We start from the raw sequence: 22,986 nt of genomic DNA on the forward strand, positions 1-22,986 counted from the left end.
CTGCAGCGCATATAATCTTATCCTCTGGACGTTTTTCATTTCCTCCACATTCAGCATCATACCTATTACAGTTTCTTCCGTCTCCTTCGCTCGCCCACCTGGAAACAGCAGGGTAGTTCCGAGAGCAGACTGATGTGCCTGATTACCCAGAGTGTTGTTACATTGCATTAATGGGATACAAATTAGAGAATGGATTATTGAGCTCCCCAATACACATGGCCAGGGATCCTGCAGTTTCGAGCCCATCATGGCCCTAGGACTCTAATGCCAAACTGCAGGAAACCAACAAATGAAAAAACAATGATGGATTAAAAAGGAAAGCACAGGAGCACCAAGGCTCTGCAAGATGAGAGAGAAAGGATCTTCTCCCTGAAGCTATGAAGCGTCTCTGCTGATATCACTTTCTTTAGATAATAAAAAAGTAAAGCACAGTGGAATAAGAATTTGGTTGTGCAGCATCCATTTTTCAGGCATGGACTGGTCTACAATGCTGGGCGGCAACTGCCCTCTCCTGTTCAACTGTAGCTCCCCTGGGCAATTAGTGTGACCCAGACTGGCCTAGTCTGCAGGGCTCACTTCCCCAACAGTCCTCTCTGTGCAGCTCGCCAGCTCCATTGATGTGAGGCTCACGATACAATGGTCGTAGCACCACGGATCTCAACATTCAGACACAGGAGTCACACGCTGCTCCTGCCTGCTCGCCCAGGAATGTATGTGCCTGAATTTATATACAGTAGGGAAGGAGGCCATTTGGCCCATCGAGCCTGCACCAACCATGATCCCATTCAGATCCTATTCCCGTAACCCCACATATCTACTCTGCTAATCCCCCTGACACTAGGGTCAATTTAGCATGGCCAATCAATCTTTGGAGTGTGGGAGGAAACCGGAGCACCCAGAGGAAACCCATGCAGACACGGGGAGAACATACAAACTCCACACAGACAGTGACCTGAGGTCGGAATTGAACCTGGGTCACTGGCACTGAGAGGCAGCAGTGCTAACCACTGTGCCGCCATGCCGTCCAACAAATCTTCATTCCCTGACCGGAAATAGAACCTGGGCCATGGCGGTGAGAGCACCGAATCCTAACCACTAGACCACTAGGGAAGACATTTCTCGATATTATTCAGTTTTGTATTATTATCAGCCGCTGTGTGTATTAGAAACTATCAATAACAATGATCACATGGTTACTGTTTTGATGTCTGCTAGAATAATTGTTGGGGCTATCGACCCTGATCTTCTGTCTCCCATTTCAATAGAAATACTTTTCCCCAGTTAGAATCACAGAATGGAATCATAGACTCACAGTACAGAAAGAGGCCATTCAGCCCATCGAGTCTGCACTGACTCTCCGACAGAGCATCCCACCCAAGCCTGATCAAGTAACCCCACACATTTATTCCGCTAATCCCCCGAACCTATACATCTTGGGACACTAAGGGGCAATTTAACATGGCCAATCCACCTAACCAGCACATCTTTCAGGCTGTGGGAGGAAATCAGACCACCGTAGGAAACACACACAGAGATGAGGAGAACATACTCTTTATGCTTGTGATAACTGTTGAGTGGCACGGTGGCACAGTGGTTAGCACCACTGCCTCACAGCACTAGGGACCCAGGTTCAATTCCCGGCTTGGGCCATGTCTGTGTGGAGTTTGCACATTCTCCCTGTGTCTGCGTTGGTTTCCTCCAGGTGCTTTGGTTTCCTCCCACAGCCCGAAAGACGTGCAGGTTAGGTGGGTTGGCCATGCTAAATTGACCCGAGTATCTGGGAGATTGCTCAGAAGGCAATGTAAGACAAAGTAAAGAAATGGCAATCAGCTTTTTACCTAAAGGCAAGACTCCTGTTTCATTCTGGAGATGGATACAAATATCTTTTGTTCAGATTTCTGTTTAAAATGGTCAAGGAAATCTATAAACAGTGGCAGAGAAGAAAAAGACCCACTGAGTCATCCAGCCTATCCCACACAACTTATGGTGTCTTATCTGCCCCATTATACACACTCCCCATCAATGTTCCCTCTTTGTCATTCCTTTGGTTGTTTTGGCATCACCGACTGACATCCATATTACACCAACATTTATGTGTAAAAAGTTTAAAGTTTATTTATTAGTCTCACAAGTAGGCTACATTAACACTGCAATGAAGTTACTGTGAAAATCCCCCAGTCGCCACACTCCGGCGCCTGTTTGGGTCATATTGGGGGAGAATCTAGCATGGCCAATGCGTCTAACCAGAGGGCCAGCTGAACCAAACATGTCCGGCTGATAGGCATGAGCATGGAAAACGTAAAACTGGAAATGATCTGGAGATGAACCGAGAAGATTTCAAGTGATGGAGCTGTGGCTATTTCCTTTGGAAGCTTGATCCATTGTGTGGTTGTCCTTGGGAAGAAAGATTGTTGATGAAGGGTCATCTGGACCCTTTAACAAAGGTTCGTCTGGACTCGAAACGTCAGCTCTTTTCTCTCGTTACAGATGCTGCCAGACCTACTGAGATTTTCAGATTTGGTTTCAGATTTCAGCATCTGCAGTAATTTGCTTTTATTAAGATTGTTGATATGCTGGCCGGAACTCTACCACCTTGCCCGTCATGGAATCGGCACGGGGAGGGTCCAGCAACGGAAAGCTTCGTTGACCTCGGGCAGGAATTTCCGGTGTCGCCTGAGTGAGGCCGTTAAATCCTGCCCTATGTCTCGGACATAAATTATCTTTGTAGTTTGTGTGGATGACTACCTCATGTTTTGTTATTGCCGGAGGGCACTGGGTCCTTGTTTCTGTCAGTTCCCATCAGTCCATTCCATATTTTGTTTACAATATTCCACATTTAGAATATTCCATATTCTATTCTTGTGTATCCTGTTTCTTGCACAATATATTCCACATTACTGTGAGACTGGCAACCATGAAGCTTGCTGCCCATTCTACTCAGAAGCCGGGCGACCTCTCTGGAGAGGCAAGAACTTGATGACCTATTCGGGAAATGGCTGGAAACATTTCTTTCTAACTTCCTGAGACAATTGAATGAATCAAATTTGTTATTTCCCTTTGTTGCAAAAAACTCCAGCATCATCGTAAACAAAGCAGTGTGCAAGTCCAATCCATCACTCGAACCAGCCTCCCATCCATTGACTCTGTCTACACTTACCGCTGCCTAGGCAAAGCAGCCAGCATAATTAAGGGCCCCATGCACCCGGACATTCTCTTTTCCACCTTCTCCCATTGGGAAAAAGATACAGAAGTCTGAGATCACCTCCCAACCAACTCAAAAACAGCTTCTTCCCTGCTGCCGTCAGTCTTTTGAATGGACCTACCTCACATTAAGTTGATCTTTCTCCACACCCTAGTTATAACTTTAACACTACATTGTGCATCCTCTCCTTTTCTTCTCTATGTACAGTATGCTTTGTCTGTACAGCGCGCAAGAAACAATACTTTTCACTGTATACTAACACATGTCACAATAATAAATCAAATCAAATCAAATCAAATGTGGCAATGAAAGCTATTTTCCTCTGTTCTCTTTCTAGATGGATACCCGAAAGAAGAGATAGTCTACAAATGGAAGAAAAATTCGGTAAAGACAGGCAATCAGAAGTCTTGGCGGCTTTACCAATTCGATTTCCTGGGCTTAAGAAACACCACCAAAATCATTGAAACAACTGCAGGTATTGGAATAACCTTCTTGAAACTTTTGAAAGTTAATATTTCTGTGTCTTTATGCTCCTCAGATTGTGATGCGCGAACCTCTGGTTAATAATGTTGCCTGCAGTGGAGTGTTACGTTCACCAAGTGTTATTTAAGTATGTTTCCAATCAATTGGATCAATGGAGACATGCACTGAAGGGATCAACATAGCTACAAAGACACAGAGCACAGAATGAAACTGGATTGTTGGGTCAACCCTCCATTTGTGAGCACAGCTTGTCGTGTTGAAAGAGCCGTTAATATGATTGCTCATTCATTCAATTCATTGGATTAGTTGTTTCAATTATGATGTGGAGATGCTGGCGTTGGACTGGGATGGGCCCAGTAACAAGTCTCACAGCACCAGGTTAAAGTCCAACAGGTTTATTTGGAATCATGAGCTATCGGAGCGCTGCTCCTTCATCAGGTGAGTGGGTTCTCAGCTGATGAAGGAGCAGTGCTCCGAAAGCTCGTGATTCTAAATAAAGTTGTTGGACTTTAACCTGGTGTTCTGAGACTTGTTTCAATTAGTCATTGGACTGGCCAAGTGGGCAGAAAAGTGACAAATGGAATTTTGTCTCGAGAAGTGCATGGTGATGTATTCGAGGAGGAGAAACAAGAAAGGAAATAGGAAGTGAATGGTAGGATGCTGAGAGGTGTGGAGAAACAGAGAGGCCTGGGAGTGTACGTGCACAGATCCCAAAGGTATCAAGACAGGTAGATAAGGGCCGGAATTCTCTGGCCATTCATACCGGTGCCGGTCAGATTTTCTGGTCCCATCAGCAGTGCACCCCCTGCTACGTTTTTCCTGGTGGCATGGGGTGTCTTCAAGGGGAGTTCCCATTGACAGCGACGGGACCAGAGGATCCCGCCCACAAGTGAACTCTGCACCACCTCCCGCTGCTGGGAAAAGCACTGAGGGGAAGGCCAGAGAATCTCACCCAAAGTGGTTAAGAAGGCATACAAATACTTTCCTTTATTGGCTGCGGCATTGAATACAACTGGGCGTGGATGGAGGGTGTGGTTATGTTGGAAATGTATAAAACACGAGTCAGGCCACAGTGCTGCCTACAGGGTCACCACATTACAGGAAGGAATTGATCACACTAGAGTGGATACAGAGGGGCTTTACAGAGGGTGCTGGCTGGAATAGAGAATCTATCAGGAAGGATTGGATAAACTAGGATTGTTTTCTTTGGAAAACGGGAGGTTAAGGGGAGATTCATTTAGTTGCATTAAGTTATGAGGGGTGTATACAGAGTGAATTAAAAGTACTTATTTCCCTTAGCAGCAAGGCCAATAATCAGGAGACATGAATTTAAAGTTGCTGATGGAAGGATTAAAGGGGAATTGAGGGAAAGTCTCTTCATCCAGAGGTTAGTGAGTATCCAGAACTCACTGCCTGAAAGGGTGACCGGGACAGAAATCCTCATGACATTAAAGGAATACACTTGGATATGTATTGAAGTTCTGTCGCATACATGGCTTTGGACTGAGAGCTTGAAAGTGGGATTAGATTGGGTAAGATTTTTTAGCTTGCATGGACAAAATGGGCCAAACGGCCAACTTCAATACGTCTCGGCGATTCTGTGACCAATAAAATAAAAGGGGTTGGAAATGTTTTAAGTGTCCACCACAAGCAAGGCCGAGCGTGGGCAGTGGGCCTCGGACACCAGTTGCGTCGGAATTGCCAGAGATCTAGTTTGGTGGATTCTGGCCAGGGTGACTGCACTTCACAAAAGTCACACAAAAGTTCACGGCATGTGCTTGGGGAGAAGAGACTCATGGAGGCCACTATCTGGAACTTGGGCCCATTCATTCGTTCATCCAGATTCATAATATATCTCTCCTGAACCATCTATGGAGACATAGAAACTGTAAGAGGAATAGGCCATTCGGCCCTTCGACCCGGCTCCACCATTCATCTTGATCATGGCTGATCATCGAATTCAATATCCTGATCCCCCCCTTCCTCCCATATCCCTTGATCCCTTTAGCCCCAAGAGCTATATCTAATTTCTCCTTGAAATCAGACAACGTTTTGGCCTCAACTACATTCTGTGGTAGTGAATTCCACACATTCACCACCCTCTTAGTGAAGAAATTTCTCCTCACCTCAGTTTTAAAAGATCAATATTATTTTCAGATGATTGGTGCACAATGCTGTAAATGACAGAGGCCGCAGTGACTGTTGGGACGCAGGGAATTATAGAACTCCTACAGTGCAGTTGGAGGCCATTCAGCTCATCAATTGTCCAACAGAGCATCTTACCCAGACTCACCCCTGCCCTACCCTTGCAACCCTATGCATTTACCCCACTAATCCCCCTGACCTACACATCTTTGGACCCTAAGGGACAATTTAACATGGCCAATTCACCTAACCCACACATCTTTGGACTGTGGGAGGAAACAGGAGCACCCGGAGGAAACCCATGCAGACACGGGGAGAATGTCCACACAGACAATCACCCAAGGCCAGAATTGAAAACGGGCCCCTGGCGCTGTGAGGCAGCAGGGCTAACAATTGTGTCACCATGCCAACCGAAAGGAGGGATTGCAAGAGTTGTTCCCAATTTACTCTGAAATGGGGCAGCAATAAAATCCTAGCCCCTCAAAGACAACTTGGCCTGATTAAACAGGAAGTCAGGCCATCCACCATGTCAGTGTCCATTTGATAAGGAAAACATTAATGCCCCATTTAAAAAAGGCATTCTGTATGTCATAAAGAACAAAGAACAATGAAAAGTACAGCACAGGGACAGGCCCTTTGGTCCTCCAAGCCTGTGCCAATCATGATGCTCGAGCTAAACTAAAGAAAAACCTTCTGCCCTTACTCGGCCATTTCCCTCTATTCCCTCCCTATTCATGTACCCATCCAGATGCCTCTTAAATGTTGCTAATGCGCCTGCTTCCACCCCCTCCTCTGGCAACGCGTTCCAGTCACCCACCATTCTCTGCGTGAAAAACTTCCCCTGTACATCTCCCTTAAACTTTCCTCCTCTGTGCCCCCTTGTAATTGAAATGTCATGGAAATGTTCCCTGCCTCACATGGACAAACTTTTTACTCTGATGAAGAAAAAGCAGATGGAAGCTGACTACTATGCAAGTATGTAAATACTCTGATCCTACAAGAGGAGCAGAGATTGTGTGTGATCCATTACGGATGGGGAAGTGAATGATGTGGCAATCCAGCTTAAAATGGAATGGGACCAAGAGGTGAGATTGGAGCCACAGCAAACTTCAGGAACTGTGGGGCTGGCCCGACTGAGCAGTGCCAAGAGAAGTCTTCTAATTGCCAAGAATCATAGACTACAACACCGCAGAAGGAGGCCATTCAGTCCACCATGCCTATGTTAGCTCTATGAAAGGGCTATGCAATTAGTCCCACTTCCATGTTTTTACCCCATAGTCCTGCAAATCTTTCCACACTTCAAGCATTGATCTAACTTCCTTTTGAAAGTTCCTTCTGAAAGGCTTCCTGTCGCCTTTAGCCAGTGCCTGATCTGGCTGTGTAAAGACAAATGTTTCCTCATTGAACTATAGAAGAATCCCTACAGTGCAGAAAGAGGCCACTCGGCCCATTGAATCTGCACTGACTCTCTGAAAGAGCACTCTAACAAGGTTCACACTTCCCCATAACCAAACACATTTTACCATGGCTAATCCACTTAATCTACACATTTTGGGACACGAAGGGGCAATTTATCATGGCCAATCCACCGAACCTACACACCTTTGGACTGTGGGAGGAAACCGGAGCACCTGGAAGAAACCCACGCAGGCACGGGGAGAACATGCAAACTCCACACAAACAGTCACCCAAGGCCGGAATGGAACTCGGGTCTCTGATGCTGTGATGCAGCAGTGCTAACTAACCACTGTGCCACCATTCTCTGCTCTAAGAAGGAAAAAAAAAGAGACGAAAGATCCCAGGTGATTCTCATCCAACAGTGAATGGCACTTTTTGTTTTTGTCTGTGTTTCCAATGGGTTCTTGCAGTTCGTATTTTCACTGAATTTCCCTCGGTAGGATGAGTGAATCAATGTTCACATTGTTGTTTACTTTCTTTAGAGGGACATTGAAAGAGCGCAAGGAGCCTTGCTGCTGATCTAGAGATAGTGGCAGGTAGCATTGTGTGACAGAGTCTTTCAGAGTGTATGGGGTTGGCAGGAAGCCATGTGCCATCTGAGGAAAGATTTGGATTTTGTCAATTTAAAATGCCTCAAGGGCATGGTAATGTCACTCACACTTACAAGATAATGTCCTCTCTGGATGTGAATGGTAGAACAGAGCCATAACTCTACACACAATAGTGAAGGTTGAATCTTGCCCAGTGTAGATAAGGACCCGTTGGAAAGAGCCACTTAACAAGCAGTATCACGTCTTCACTGCATTTCCAGTTGAGGATAGGCTGGCCAAAAGAGTGATTAGATCGCAAAGAATGTCCTTTCATCAACGAGGACGTCTTCCATTCTGAGCAAGGGGATTATTTTTATCTCATCACATTCTTTTTTTATTAAATGGAAGTCGCTCCTTCGATGAAAGAGCTGACCATACTTCTTGACTTTTAAACTTTATTTATTAGTCACAAATAAGGCTTACATTAACACTGCAATGAAGTTACTGTGAAATTCCCCGAGGCACCCCATTCCGGCGCCTGTTCGGGTCAATGCACCTAACCAGCACGTCTTTCAGGCTGTACGAGCAAACCGGAGCACCCGGAGGAAACCCACGCAGACATGAGGAGAATGTGCAAACTCCGTACATACAGTGACCCAAACCAGGAATCAAACCCCAGTCCCTGGTGCTGCGAGGCAGCAGAGTTAACCACTGTGCCACCATGCCGCCCATCGTATTGCAAACCAGCATCGGAGCCTGGAATCAACAATCCCGATTTAAATCACTCCATCTTTGGAGACTATGGCTGGAATTTTACCACCTCGCACGCCACGATTCGAGGGCGGGCGAGGCTCGCAAGATGGAATTCTCCATTGGCCTCGGGCGGGATTTTACGAGACTTGCCCGAGCGAGGTCGTAAAATATCGGCCCATGTCTTCAGACTTTAAGATCTGGAATTATCTTCCTTGGTCCCTGCCCCTCTCAACTTCTCTCTCCTAATTTAAGACACTCCTTAAAATATTGTTGTTTGACCAAGCTTGTCATAGCACCTTGAAACGTGGCTATCGATCACAGTTATAATCACTGCTTGAAGGATTTTGGAATGCTTGTCAGAAGTGCTATGTAAATATGCATTGTAGTGTTGATGCAGCATAATGTGAGGTGATCTGATCATTATTCCCCATACATTAAGTACTGCATAAATGTCTTTGACTGCCACCGTCTGAATGCAGAATGAATGTGTGCCATTGGGAGAATAACAGTGCAATATATACAGTGGCTCCGACTTTGATTAAACTTACATAAGCCTCTTTCAAATTGTTCTTGCAGTGACCTGACTGTTCCCTTAAAGGGGATTCAGATGCAACCAATCTGTCATTTTTTTTTTACAGACATTGTTACCGGGCACCCTGCATCTTTATAACAAAACCTTTCCAAGGGGAGTGATGTGTCACAGGAGCCCTTAGTAAAACGTACTTTTTATGAGTCTGGCAGCACAGTGGCACAGTGGTTAGCACTGCTGTCTCACAGCGCCAGGGACTCAGGTTCGATTCCCGGCTTGGGTCATTGTTTGTGTGGAGTCTACACATTCTCCCTGTGTCTGCGTGGGTTTCTTCCGGGTGCTCCGGTTTCCTCCCGCAGTCCAAAGGCATGCTGGTTAGGTGCATTGGCCGTGCTAAATTCTCCCTCAGTGTACCCGGACAGGCACCAGAGTGTGGCGACTAAGAGATTTTCACAGTAACTTCATTGCAGTGTCAATGTAAGCCTACTTGTGACCAGTAAATGAACTTTATATCTGGCTCATAACCTGGAAGGCATGTCACAAGCAGCATTCCCTGGCCATGTTGCAGCTTACCTGGGGTATTGCTGACATTTCTTCCTCTGCTACTGCTATGACCTCTGAAAGTAGATAAGCCCAAAATGAGTTAACCGGGTTGTGTTTTGTAAGTAACATTCGATGGGAATATTTTGGAATGCGCATTGTGAGACAGTTTTTTTCTTGAGACAGTGGTGCAGAATAATTTACCATAACCTCACACTAGAGGACAACTTGAAACAGTTAACAATGAGAAAACAAGATGGAATCATTTAACTCATACATACTGCATACTTTATTGGCATGTGCCATATTTCTAGGTGTCCATTTTTTGGGTGGGAATCTAAACCAAGGCCCTATCGACCAGATGTAAAAAGATCATAGAATCATCGAATCCCGACAGCGCAGAAGGAGGCCATTTGGCCCATCAAGTCTGCACCGACCACAATCCCACCCAGGCCCTATCCCCATAACCCCATGCATTTACCCTAGCTCGTCCCCCTGACACTAAGGGGCAATTTAGCATGGCCAATCCACCGAACCCGCACATCTTTGGAGTGTGGGAGGAAACCGAAGCACTCGGAGGAAACCCACGCAGACACGGGGAGAATGTACAGACTCGACGCAGACAGTGACCCAAGCTGGGAATCTAACACAGGTCCCTGGCGCTGTGAGGCAGCAGTGCTGACCACTGTGCCACCTTGCTGCCCAACTATCAAGGAACTATTTTGATGAGTGGCAGGGGGGTGCCCTCAAGGGGAAGTAGTGGTGTGGCAGTGTTGTTACTACACTAGTAATCCAGGGCATCGCTCTGGGTGCCCATGTTCAAATCCTGCCACGGCAGATGGTGAAATTTGAATTCAATTAAAAAGTCTCATAATGACCCTGAAACTATTTTGCTAAAACACATCTGGTTCTTTTCAGGAAGGAAATCTGCCTTCTTTACCTGGTTTGGCCTTAGGTCTGGTTCACTCTTAACAACACTCTGCAATGGCCGAGCAAGCCACTCAGTTCCAGGGCAGTCAAGGATGGGCAAGAAATGTTGACACAGCCAGCTATGCCAAAATCCTATAACTGAATAGAGAAAAAAAATCAATATCAGAAAATCAGATTATCTGGTCATTATTACATTACTGTTTGTGGGAGCTTGCTGTGTACAAAATTAGCTATCATGTTTCCTACAGCAACAGCAACACTTCCAGACGTACTTTCCTGACAGGTTGAGAGCCATAAATGCCACCCACCATATTCGATGTGCCCCTCCTGCCAAAAACATATCAGGCAATGTGGGGCAAGGAGGGTGTGGGTGTGTAAAACAAGTCTGAAAAGGGATAGAAGTAAGTGGACAAACATTTAGCAGATGGAGTGTAATGTAGGAAAATGGGAACTTATCCACTTTGGCAGGAAGAATAGAGAAACAGTATGCTATTTAAATGGTGAGTATTGCAGAACTGTGTGGTACCGAGGGATCTAGGTGCACATGAATCACAAAATATTCGTACGCAGGCACAGCAAGTGATGAAGGAAAGCAAACAAAATGGTGCAGTTTATGGCCTCCTTCCACACTGTAGGGGTTCTCTGGGTGGTTATTACTGAGAGGATGCTCTCCCCTTGTGGGAGAGACTTAGTGAATTAGTGAACACAGTTCGGGGGCAGGTAGTGGCATTATTGCTATAGACTATTAACCCAGAAATTCAGCTAAAATTCTGGGGGCCGGGTTTGAATCCTGTTACGGCAGCTGGTGGAATTTGAATTCAATAAAAAATATCTGAAATTAAGGATCCACTGATGACCATGAAACCATTGTTGATTGTCGGAAATCTGCTGTCCTTACCTGGTCTGGCCTATATGTGACTCCAGAGTCACAGCAATGTGGTTGACTCTCAACTGTCCACTGAAATGGCCCAGCAAGCCACTCAGTTTCAAGGGCAACTAGGGATGGGCAATAAATGCTGGCCAGTCCCACAAATGAAAGAAAAAATGTTGGATATTGAGGATGGCAGGACCAGAAGATTCCGCTGCCAGCCAATAGCGGGCCACCTCTGCCACTACAAAACATACCATGGTGGGGGACAGGGGGGGAAATGGAAAGTCCCGTCCTTAGGTCACCCATTTAAGATTGTGATTAAGAGAAATGTTTTCACTTTGAGAGCTGTTAGTCTTTGGAATTCTTTTCCCCAGAGAGCAGTGGGGGTTGGGCCATTGAATATTTTTAAGACTGAGTTAGATAGATTCTTGATGGAGAGAGTACCCAAAGGTTATAGGGAGTAGGCAGGAAAGTGGAGCTGAGGCCATAATCATGTCAGCCATGATCTTATCAAATGGCGGAGCTTGCTCGAGGGGCCGAATGGCCCACTCCTGCTGCTAATTCATGTGTGAGTTGGTGTTGCTCTTTGTGTTGCTGCCATCACCAAAGGATGGTCCTTCCAACCCAAGGCGTTCTTTGGATGTACTTTCCACTACCTGGCATCGAAGCTTAATCAGGAATGAGGCGGTGTTTGGGATATTGCTCCTTCCAGCCACAATTCACCAGCTTGTGTGCAGGTTCAGAAGCCTGATGAGTGCCTCTGTTTGTAAATGTTGATCTCCTCCAGTGAAGTGGTGCAGGTTGGGCCAATTCTGCAGCCTGTTGGCAGACCTAACGTCCTGCGCATGTGCAAGGAGCTTCAATAAGGGACTGGACCTAACACTGGACAGTCCACTCTGTTCCTCCTCATTAGCTGTACACATATTCTCATGTCTTTGTGACAGCCTTCTGTCTCGTGAAACGATAGTTTGTGTCATGGTGATCGACTCTGCATTTAAGCATTGCCTGGCTTAGCTCAGGCCCTGCTCCCAGTCCAGCATGATGGACCTTTACCATGGTTCCTGCAGAGGAAGACAGTGAGTTGAGAAAGTGACCAAGTTGCTGATCTCAGGTTTGTCTGGGCCCTCTTCTTAGCCAGCTGACCTTTTCATGTCTGTTCGTCTCTTCTAATGCGCTTCCAAACAGTCAGCCACCAGAGTTCATGGCCACCAGCGCCAATCTCCCAGTTGTCAGTTACAACCCACCTTCTTCATAAGTTCTTTGATCATCACAGAATCCAGGGTAATGTCCCGGTTGTAAGGCTATGATCTCACTCAAGGGTTAAGACTGTTATAAATAGTGAACTGGAATACTGTACACCTTTTACCCCATTCTCCAGATGGGAGTACAGCCTTTCTTTCTGCTCCACAGACTCCCTGGCTGATCTTAATGGAGAATGCTTCATTCAGTTCATTCAACTGGCAGACATGGAAAGATGCAGCTGTGATATAGCAGACCATAGACTTCCCCCGCGCTGCTCCTGCTCCCAAATCCCTGCCCATCTCACACCAGCGCAGTCCTGTAATCTCCAGAGGGAGGCAAGAAAATCAGAACAAAACCAGCAGCAGTATGGGAAAAGGAAATACACTGGAAAACCTCTCTCTACATCCCTTTAGGTGATTAAAGCCAGTCCAGGAAACCATGTGGCCCCTGTGTCGTCTTTGAATCCTTCACAAAACGAAGGAGATTGTCATTGACTTCAGGAAGCATAGAGGAGAACATGCCCCTGGCTACATCAACGCAGACGAAGTAGAAATGGTCGAGAGCTTCAAGTATTTAGGTGTCCGGATCACCAACAACCTGTCCTGGTCCCCCCATGCCGACACTATAGTTAAGAAAGCGCACCAACGCCTCGACTTTCTCAGAAGACTAAGGAAATTTGGCAACTTTTGCCAAATTTAACAGATGCATCATAGAAAGTATTCTGTCTGGTTGTATCACAGCTTGGTATGGCTCCTGCTCTGTCCAAGACCGCAAGAAATTATGAAAGATTGTGAATGCAGCCCGATCCATCACGCAAACCAGCCTCCCATCCATTGACTCTGTCTACGCTTCCCGCTGCCTCGGCAAAGCAGCCAGCATAATTAAGGACCCCGTGCACCCTGGACATTCTCTCTTCCACCTTCTTCCGTTGGGAAAAAGATGCAAAAGCCTGAGGTCACCTACCAACCAACTCAAGAATAGCTTCTTCCCTGCTGCCATCAGACTTTTGAATGGACCTACCTTGCATTAAGTTGATCTCTCTTTACACACTAGCTATGTCTGTAACACTACATTCTGCACTCTCTCATTTCCTTCTCTATGAAAGGTATGCTTTGCCTGTATAGCGCACAGGAAACACTGTATACGAATATATGTGACAATAATAGATCAAATCAAATCAAAATTCATGAGTTGATTTGTTGAATCTCCTTTCGAATCTCATGTTGGAATTGCGACAGACGTAGTGACAAATATCCTGGGGTTAGGCAATGGAAAAGATAAATCCCTTCTGTTATCATTGCAAGCTTGTCACAATTCTGCTGTCAACGTAACCGTGTGTCAAGGGTGTTGCCAACAGCTGCTGACAATACAACTAATCGAGTCAAGATGCGATAGTGGCAGCTATAAGCAAATGAGCAGCTTAAATACTCACCTGTTACTCTGTCTGTCATGCACTCCCTGGCTTCGCTGCCATTTAGTACGGCTGCCAACCTCTGATTGGCCGGCTGCTGTTGGCAGGCAGCATTTCTGTCCCCGGGGGTCCTTGATCCCGGTGGACTCAAGTGCTTGAGTGACACAAAAACCAGAATTGTACTGGCACGCCCACCCCGATTTCGGGGACAGGCGAGGCTTAGAGAACGGTAGGGCGGCACGGTAGCACTGTGGTTAGCGCTGCTGCTTCACAGCTCCAGGGACCTGGGTTCGATTCCTGGCTTGGGTCACTGTCTGTGTGGAGTTTGCACATTCTCCTCGTGTCTGCGTGGGTTTCCTCCGGGTGCTCCGGTTTCCTCCCACAGTCCAAAGATGTGCGGGTTAGGTTGATTGGCCATGCTAAAATTGCCCTTAGTGTCCTGGGATGCGTAGGTCAGAGGGATTAGTGGGTAAAATATGTCGGGATATGGGGGTAGGCTCTGGGTGGGATTGTGGTCGGTGCAGACTCGATGGGCCGAATGGCCTCTTTCTGCGCTGTAGGGTTTCTAAGATTTCTAAGAACGGAATTCCCTGCTGGCCTCGGGAGGGATCGTACGAACCTCGGGCTGACATGCTGGTAAAATTCTGCCCAAAGTGTGCCAGGCCTCCCCAAGCAGAAGCGATATGGGGAGGGGGGGGGGGGGGGGGGGGTTCTCGTCAACTCTCCAGCAGACAACCAAGACCCCCTGACATCTTCACAGAATCCTGCCCTGTTTCCTTCCATGGATGTGTCTGATCTGCCGAGTTTCTCTGGCATTTTCAGTTTTTATTTTAATTTTCTCCATCCACGCCTGTTAACTCACTGTCTCCGTTCAGTTAGATTGCATGGGGTGGAAATTTATGGGGATGAAACAAGTGTGCGGATGCTCAATTTCTAGAAATTGATTCCGGGGATGAAAGGGTTGACGTATGAGGAGAGATTAAACAGTTTGGGTTTGTACTCGCTGGAGTTTCGAAGGATGGGAGGGGATCTGATCGAGGTACATAAAATTTTAAAAGGGATTGATAAAGTAAATGTAGACCAAATGTTTCCCCTTGTGGGGCAATCTAGAACAAGAGGTCACAGGTACAGGTTGAGAGGCGGTAGATTTACAATTGAAGTGAGGAAGAACTACTTCTCACAGAGGGTGGTGAATCTGTGGAACTCGCTGCCCCAAAGCACAGTGGAGTCTGAATCATTGAATGGTTTCAAGAAGGAAATAGATATATTTCTAATAAAAAAGGGGTTAAAGGGAAATTGGGAACAGGTGGGGAGGTGGATTTGAGACCAGGGAGAGTTTAGCCATGATCTGATTGAATGGCGGAGCAGGCTCAAAGGGCTGAATTTGCTACTTCTGTGTCTAATTCCTATGTTACTATGGTGTAGCATTATCATCTTGTGCTCCAAGGACACCTGAGAATTAGTCAGTCTGAAACTAGATCTAGCCATTTTTCTGTGCCTGCTTAGAAGAATCATTGTCCTTTCAATTTGTAACCATGGCACCAGACACTGATGCTCTCCTGCTCCTGAGTCCTTTTTGTCCATTAACCCTGGATCTCCTACACTTAGAGTTGTAGAGGTTTACAGCATGGAAGCAGGCTCCTCAGCGCAATGTGTCCATGCCGCCCAGTTTTTACCACTAAGCTAGTCCCAACTGACCGCATTTGGCACATATCCCTCTACCTCCGTCTTACCCATGTAACTGCCTCAACACTTTTTAAAAGATAAAATTGTACCCACCTCTGGCAGCTCGTTCCAGACACTCACCACCCACTGTGTGAAAAAAATTGCCCCTCTGGACCCTTTTGTATCTCTCCCCTCTTACCTTAAACCTATGCCCTCGAGTTTTAGACTCCCCTACCTTTGGGAAAAGATGTTGACTATCCAGCTGATCCATGCCCCTCATTATTTTATAGACCTCTGTGAGATCACCCCTAAGCCTCCTACGCTCCAGGAAGAAATGTCCCAGTCTGTCCAGCCTCTTGCCTCAGTGCTGCTTGACCTACCCTTGACATCTCCATTCCCTTCCTACCCCAGATACAGTCCAGACATAACTGTTAGTGCTCATCTGCAAGGATTTAGATCTGATTAAAATTTAATCAGGTTGCTGGTAACTTCAGTCAATTAGTCTCTGTGTGCCAAATTCACATTTTCCACAGTTCTCACTGGGCTGAGAATCAAACATTGGAGGCACTCAGGTGTAGTGAATCAAAGTAGAATTTATTAAGCAATAATGGTAAATATACTTCACAAAAGGCAGCATGGATTGACTCCCAAAGACCTCAGATCCTCAGAGTGCTAACAACATAGTAGTTGGGTGGGATTTTCCAGCCCTTCCTGCCGGTGGGATCTTACAGTCCTGCCGAAGGTTACACCCCATGGTGAGTCCCTGCTGGAGGACGGGTGAGCCACGCAAAATGCCAGAGACATCTGCGGGAACCGGAAGATCCCACCAATGGCCAATGTCAATCTGCCTCCTCCAGAAAACACACCATGGGAGAGGCTGGAAAATCACGTTCAAACTCTTCCTTCTCGTCCTGGCTTGAGCTGTGTCTTAGCAGAGTTCCAGAGAATGGTGAATGTGTGGAATTCACTGCCACAGAAAGTAGTTGAGGCCAAAATGTTCTCTGATTTCAAAAAGGAATTAGATATAGCTCTTGGGGCTAAATGGATCAAGGGACATGGGGAGAAGGGAGGATCAGGATATTGAATTTAATGATCAGCCATGCTCATAATGAATGGCATGAAGGGCCAAATGGCCTACTCCTGCTTCGAGTTTCTATGTAAAGTTTATTTATTAGTCACAAGCAGTCTTACATTCACGCTGCAATGAAGTTGCTGTGAAAATCCCCTGGTCGCCACACCCCGGTGCCTATTCGGGTGCACTGAAGGAAAATTTAGCATGGCCAATGCACTTAACCAGCACGTCTTTTGGACCGTGGGATTAAACCACAGCACCCGGAGGAAACCCACGCAGACACGTGGAGAATGTGCAAACTCCACACAGAGAGTGAGCCAAGCCGGGAATGGAACCAAGGTCCCTGGCACTGTGAGGCAGCAGTGCTAACCACTGCGCCACTGTGCCGCCCTGTTATTCTATGAATTGTCACCTTCGGAGTGATGGTGATGACTGCCTGACAGTAGGTTGGAACCCTCAATATTTTTCCCTAACTCTGGGTCTCAAGGTGACATGTCTGGACATGGCTTGTCACCCTTTCAACTGGTTAGGAGTTAGGTCACTAGCTTTTAGACGCATCTCTTTGGTTAAGTCACGTAGCCAGTAACTGAAAACCATGTTCATTCCTTGTACTCAATGTTAACTCTGGATGTTACATGAAATAGAAGCACAAATGACATTCCTATAAAACATCTTCCACCCTTACACGGCTCATTGGTCTTCTCAATTTTTTTTCACACACATGGGGACGACTCATGCACGTCCTGAAAGCTATGAGTACCGGGGTTAAGTGGTGTCTCTCGTGGTGAAACAGGAAAGACAGCAAAGAATCTCTTACTCAAATGTCTTACTCTATTGGTTATACTCAGGTAATCAATATGTTAGAAAAGCATTCTAATTAAAATTGCACATGTTGGTGCTAGCCTTCACCAAGGAATTCATGAGATCCCTTGGGGAGCCTTGAGAGTGTCTTAAAAATGTAGGGGTGCTGTGAGCCTTCCAGACAGGCAGGCAAGCTAATTCTTATCGGCAAGACAGTTCTCCACACAGCACTGACAGCCTCGAACTGTTTGTAAGCTGTTCCACAGAAGCAGCTGCTCGTAGCACAGACTTCAATTAAAGTTTATTTATTTGTCACAAGTAAGGCTTACATTAACACTGCAATGAAATTACTGTGAAATGCCCCCTCGTCGCCACAGTCTGGTCAATATCGGGTCAATGCACCTAACCAGCATGTCTTTCAGACTGTGGGGGGAAACCGGAGCACCCGGAGGAAACCCACGCAGACACGGGGAGAACATGCAGACTCCGCACAGACAGTGACCCAAGCCGGGAATTGAACCTGGGTCCCTGGCGCTGTGAGGCAGCAGTGCTGACCGCTGTGCCACCGATTGTTTAACTCTCCCTATCTCAGCGAACAAGAACTGAAGTTAGTCTCTTTAAACTGTGGTTATAATGAGACCCCAGAATGTTAGTTCTAATTAATAGAAAATCCTGAAATTAGTATATTATTGAAATGTTACACATCCCGCCACTTAAAATACAACAGCGGACAAATTGGTGACTTTAATGAGTTTCTCAATTTATGTGATGCATCATTAAAAACATCGCCGCGTGTTTGTATAAATAATGAGAGGAAGAATGAAAGAAAACATTCCACACGAGGTAATCAGGATTGCAGACCAAATAATGGAAAAGAGAGGAAGAACTTTCTTTGGAAAACAAATGCATACAATATATGGAGATAGGAGCTTTTAATATTCTAATTGCATACATCAATGAGTTAGCTCAAGACAGGCGGCACAGGTGGCAGAGTGGCTGGCACTGCTGCCTCACAGCGCCAGGGACCCAGGTTCAATTCCGGCCTTGAGTGACTGTCTGTGTGGAATTTATAAGTTCTCCCCATGTCTGCGTGGGTTTCCTCTGAGTGCTCCGGTTTCCTCCAAAGATGTGCAGGTTAGGTGGACTGGTCACGTTATATTGCCCCTTAGTGTCCCAAGATATGCAGGTTTGGTGGATTGGCCATGCTAAATTTCCCCTTAGTGTCCCAAGAACATAAAATCCCTACAGTGCAGATAGAGGCCATTCGGCCCATTGAGTCTACACTGACCACAATCCCACCCAGACCCCACCCTGTAACCCCACGTATTTATCCTGCTAATCCCCTTGACACTAAGGGGCAATTTAGCTTGGCCAATGCACCTAACCCGCACATCTTTGGACTGTGGGAGGAAACCAAAGCACCTGGAGGAAACCCACGCAGACATGGGGAGAATGTGCAAACTCCACACAGACAATGACCCGAGGCCGGAATTGAACCCGGGTCCCTGGCGCCTTGAGGCAGCAGTGTTAACCACTGTGCCACCATGCCGCCCTTAGAATTTGCAGGTTGAGGGATTAGTGGGGTAATTACATGGGGTTACGGATATAGGGCCTGGGTAAAGTGTTCTGTTGGAGAGTCGGTGCAGACTCGATGGGCCAAATGGCCTCCTTCTGCACTGTAGGAATTCTGTGGTTTGAAGACAATTTAATCTCTGGCTTTACAGAATGTTGTTTAGATTTAAGTTTGATTTTGCGGCCTCTTTGGATTAATTACAAATTTGTAAAGTGCTGATGGTTTCTAGATAAGGAGCGCCTGTGAGCCAGGACTTGTCTGCCGCCTGTTCAGGTAAGATTACAGAATCCTTTACACCCACCTGAACAGGCAGGTGGGGCCTCAGTTTGACATCTCATCCAAAAAAAAACATAAACTCTGAAGTAACAGCATTCCCTCAGCAGGGAGCTGAAATGTCAGCTTTGATTACGTGCTCAAGCCTTGCACAGATTTGGAACCCACAACCTTTGGAGTCAGAGATTGATGAGGCAACTGTGCCTTAGGTATTTAATAAAAGATCTGCAATCGAGACAATGGGCCAGCGATTCCAGTTGGTGTGAAAGGTATATAACAACGGATAGGAAGCCAAGTGGAGATCCATTATTTATATATTCTTTTAGGAAAGTCTATGATTACGGTGAGGAAGCCTGATATCCATCTTTGTGGGACCTGAAGAGCCATTCCTGCTTCTCAAGGTCCACAAGGAACCTTTAAAAAGTAGAAACATATAAACCTGGCAGGTCTAATCATAGAATCATAGAAATGAAATCATACAGTACATAAGAGACCCTTCGGCCCACCGAGTCTGCACCGATAAACGAGAAACCTGACCTCTCACCTCATCCCATCTACCAGCACTCGGCCCATAGGCCTGAATGTTGCGACGTGCCAAGTGCTCATCCAGGTTGTGAGGCAACCCGCCTCTACCACCCTCCCAGGCAGCGCATTCCAGATTGTCACCACCCTCTGGGTAAAAAAGGTTTTTCCTCACATCCCCCCTAAACCTCTTGCCCCTCACCTTGAACCTATGCACCCTCATGACTGATCCTTCAACTAAGGGGAACAGCTGCTCCCTATCCATCCTGTCCATGCCCCTCATTATCTTGTACACCTCGATCAGATTACCCCTTAGTCTTCTCTGCTCCAATGAAAATAAACCAAGTCTATCCAACCTCTCTTCATAACTCAAATGTTTCATCCCAGGCAGCATCCTGGTGAATCTCCTCTGCAACCTCTCCAGTGTGTTCACATTCTTCCTATACTATGGCGGCAGAACTGCACACAATACTCTAGCTGTGGCCTCAGCAAAGTTCTATACAACTCCAACATGTTCTCACTGGAACGATAGAGGTTCAGGGGCGACCTGATAGAAGTATACAAGACTATGAGAGGCATGGAGTGGATAGTCAGAAGCTTTCTCCCAGGGTGGAAGAGTCAATTACTAGGGGCCACAGGTTTAAGGTGCGAGGGGCAAGGTTTAAAGGAGATGTACGAGGCAGATTTTTTACACAGAGGGAGGTGGGTGCCTGGAACTCGCTGCCAGGGGAGGTAGTGGAAGCAGATACGATGGTGACTTTTAAGGGGAGTCTGGACAAATACATGAATAGGATGGGAATAGAGGGATATGGCTCCCGGAAGGGTAGGGGGTTTTAGTTAAGTCGGGCAGCATGGTCGGTGCAGGCTTGGAGGGCCAAAGGGCCTGTTCCTGTGCTGTAATTTTCTTTGTTCTTTGTTCTTTGACTTCCCTGCTTTTGTAATCTATGCCTCGATTGATAAAGACAAGTATCCCATATGCCTTTTTAGCGACCTATGACATTTATATAAATAATGAGTAATAGGGGATCCAGCACAGATCCCCGTGGTACGCCACTGGACACTGACTTCCAGTCACCAAAGCAGCCTTCCGTCATCGCCCTCTGTCTTCTACAACTGGAGGAGACCGTGTGGCCCTTGGTTGGGCCCATGGTTGAAATAGCATGTCCTCACTGCACCGTCATGACAGAACCTTGCCATTTAAATTAGGTGCCCGCAACTTGATGGCAGATGAACTGCCCATACTCTAATTAAAATAGTGGGAAGCAAGACCATGCCATCCCTTCCCCACCCTTATCATTCTTCCCAGTGAGGAGATTAATATTCCTCATAAATTCTCTGAATAAAAAGTCAGTGAAGCTAAACCAAGAAGATTTGAGTAACGTTTCTAAAGTTTCCTCCACTAAAAGAGTGTCTATACATCTAAAAATACTTTGCTGCTAAGCACTTTGCGAAATCCTAAGGTTGAGAAAAGTGCTATATAAGAACATAAGAACATAAGAAATAGGAGCAGGAGTAGGCCATCTAGCCCCTCGAGCCTGCCCCGCCATTCAATAAGATCATGGCTGATCTGAAGTGGATCAGTTCCACTTACCCGCCTGACCCCTATAACCCCTAATTCCCTTACCGATCAGGAATCCATCTATCCGTGATTCAAACATATTCAACGAGGTAGCCTCCACCACTTCAGTGGGCAGGGAATTCCAGAGATTCACCACCCTCTGAGAGAAGAAGTTCCTCCTCAACTCTGTCCTAAACTGACCCCCCTTTATTTTGAGGCTGTGCCCTCTAGTTCTAGTTTCCTTTCTAAGTGGAAAGAATCTCTCCACCTCTACCCTATCCAGCCCCTTCATTATCTTATAGGTCTCTATAAGATCCCCCCTCAGCCTTCTAAATTCCAACGAGTACAAACCCAATCTGCTCAGTCTCTCCTCATAATCAACACCCCTCATCTCTGGTATCAACCTGGTGAACCTTCTCTGCACTCCCTCCAAGGCCAATATATCCTTCCACAAATAAGGGGACCAATACTGCACACAGTATTCCAGCTGCGGCCTCACCAATGCCCTGTACAGATGCAGCAAGACATCTCTGCTTTTATATTCTATCCCCCTTGCGATATAGGCCAACATCCCATTTGCCTTCTTGATCACCTGTTGCAGCTGCAGACTGGGTTTTTGCGTCTCATGCACAAGGACTCCCAGGTCCCTCTGCACAGCAGCATGTTGTAATTTCTTTCCATTTAGATAATAATCCAATTTGCTATTATTTCTTCCAAAGTGCAAGACCTTCTTGTGAAGCCAAGAAGAGTCAGTGCATGCCGTCAGTATGTTTGATCCCTTTACTTTCTTGTACCTTGTTCAACATATGCCATTGGCTCTTCAGGGTGCTTCTAAAGTTAAGGTTTATCTATTAGTCACAAGTAAGGCTTACATTAACATTGCAATGAAGTTACTGCGAAATTCCTCTAGTTGCCATACTCCGGCACCTGTTCGGGCCAATGCACCTAACCAGCCCATGTTTCAGACTGTGGGAGGAAACCGGAGCACCCGGAGGAAACCCATGCAGACACGGGGAGAAAATGCAGACTCTGCACAGACAGTGACCCAAACCGTGAATTGAACCCAGGTCTCTGGCACTGTGAGGCAGCAGTACTAACCACTGTGCCACCGTGCCGCCCCTTGCAACCTCTTGTAATAGAGTAAAGTTCCCTGGTTAATGGGTGTGTTACAGATAGTGTTGGGAGTGAGCTGAAAACTGTCTACCTTTTTCTGACTGTCTGTAATCAATATGTTTTTTGGAGAGGAAAACGTGTGTGCCTTTTAGCCCCCAGGGCCTGTGGTCAATTTAAATAACAGCAGCAAGCTTTTGTGGCTTTAAATAAAGAGGATGATTTAGTCAAACGTTCATCCTGAAGACTAAAGGCTATGTCAATCACTCAGTGCACAGACACACTCGCACACACACACACACACACACACACATACAG

At 46.3% G+C, this 22,986-nt stretch overlaps 1 protein-coding gene across 4 annotated transcripts in view; it reads left to right on the forward strand.

The window, feature by feature from the left end:
- Positions 1 to 22,986, forward strand: part of gabrg3 (gamma-aminobutyric acid type A receptor subunit gamma3) — a 605,769-nt gene that overhangs the window by 381,190 nt on the left and 201,593 nt on the right. For all 4 annotated transcript variants that reach the window (XM_078222416.1, XM_078222417.1, XM_078222419.1 and 1 more), the window contains one exon: positions 3,540 to 3,677. In XM_078222416.1, the coding sequence (XP_078078542.1) occupies positions 3,540 to 3,677 (138 nt within the window). The remainder of the gene's footprint in view (positions 1 to 3,539; positions 3,678 to 22,986) is intronic.

The sequence above is a fragment of the Mustelus asterias genome, chromosome 10 (genome assembly GCF_964213995.1).
Source record: "Mustelus asterias chromosome 10, sMusAst1.hap1.1, whole genome shotgun sequence".
Classification (NCBI taxonomy): domain Eukaryota; kingdom Metazoa; phylum Chordata; class Chondrichthyes; order Carcharhiniformes; family Triakidae; genus Mustelus; species Mustelus asterias.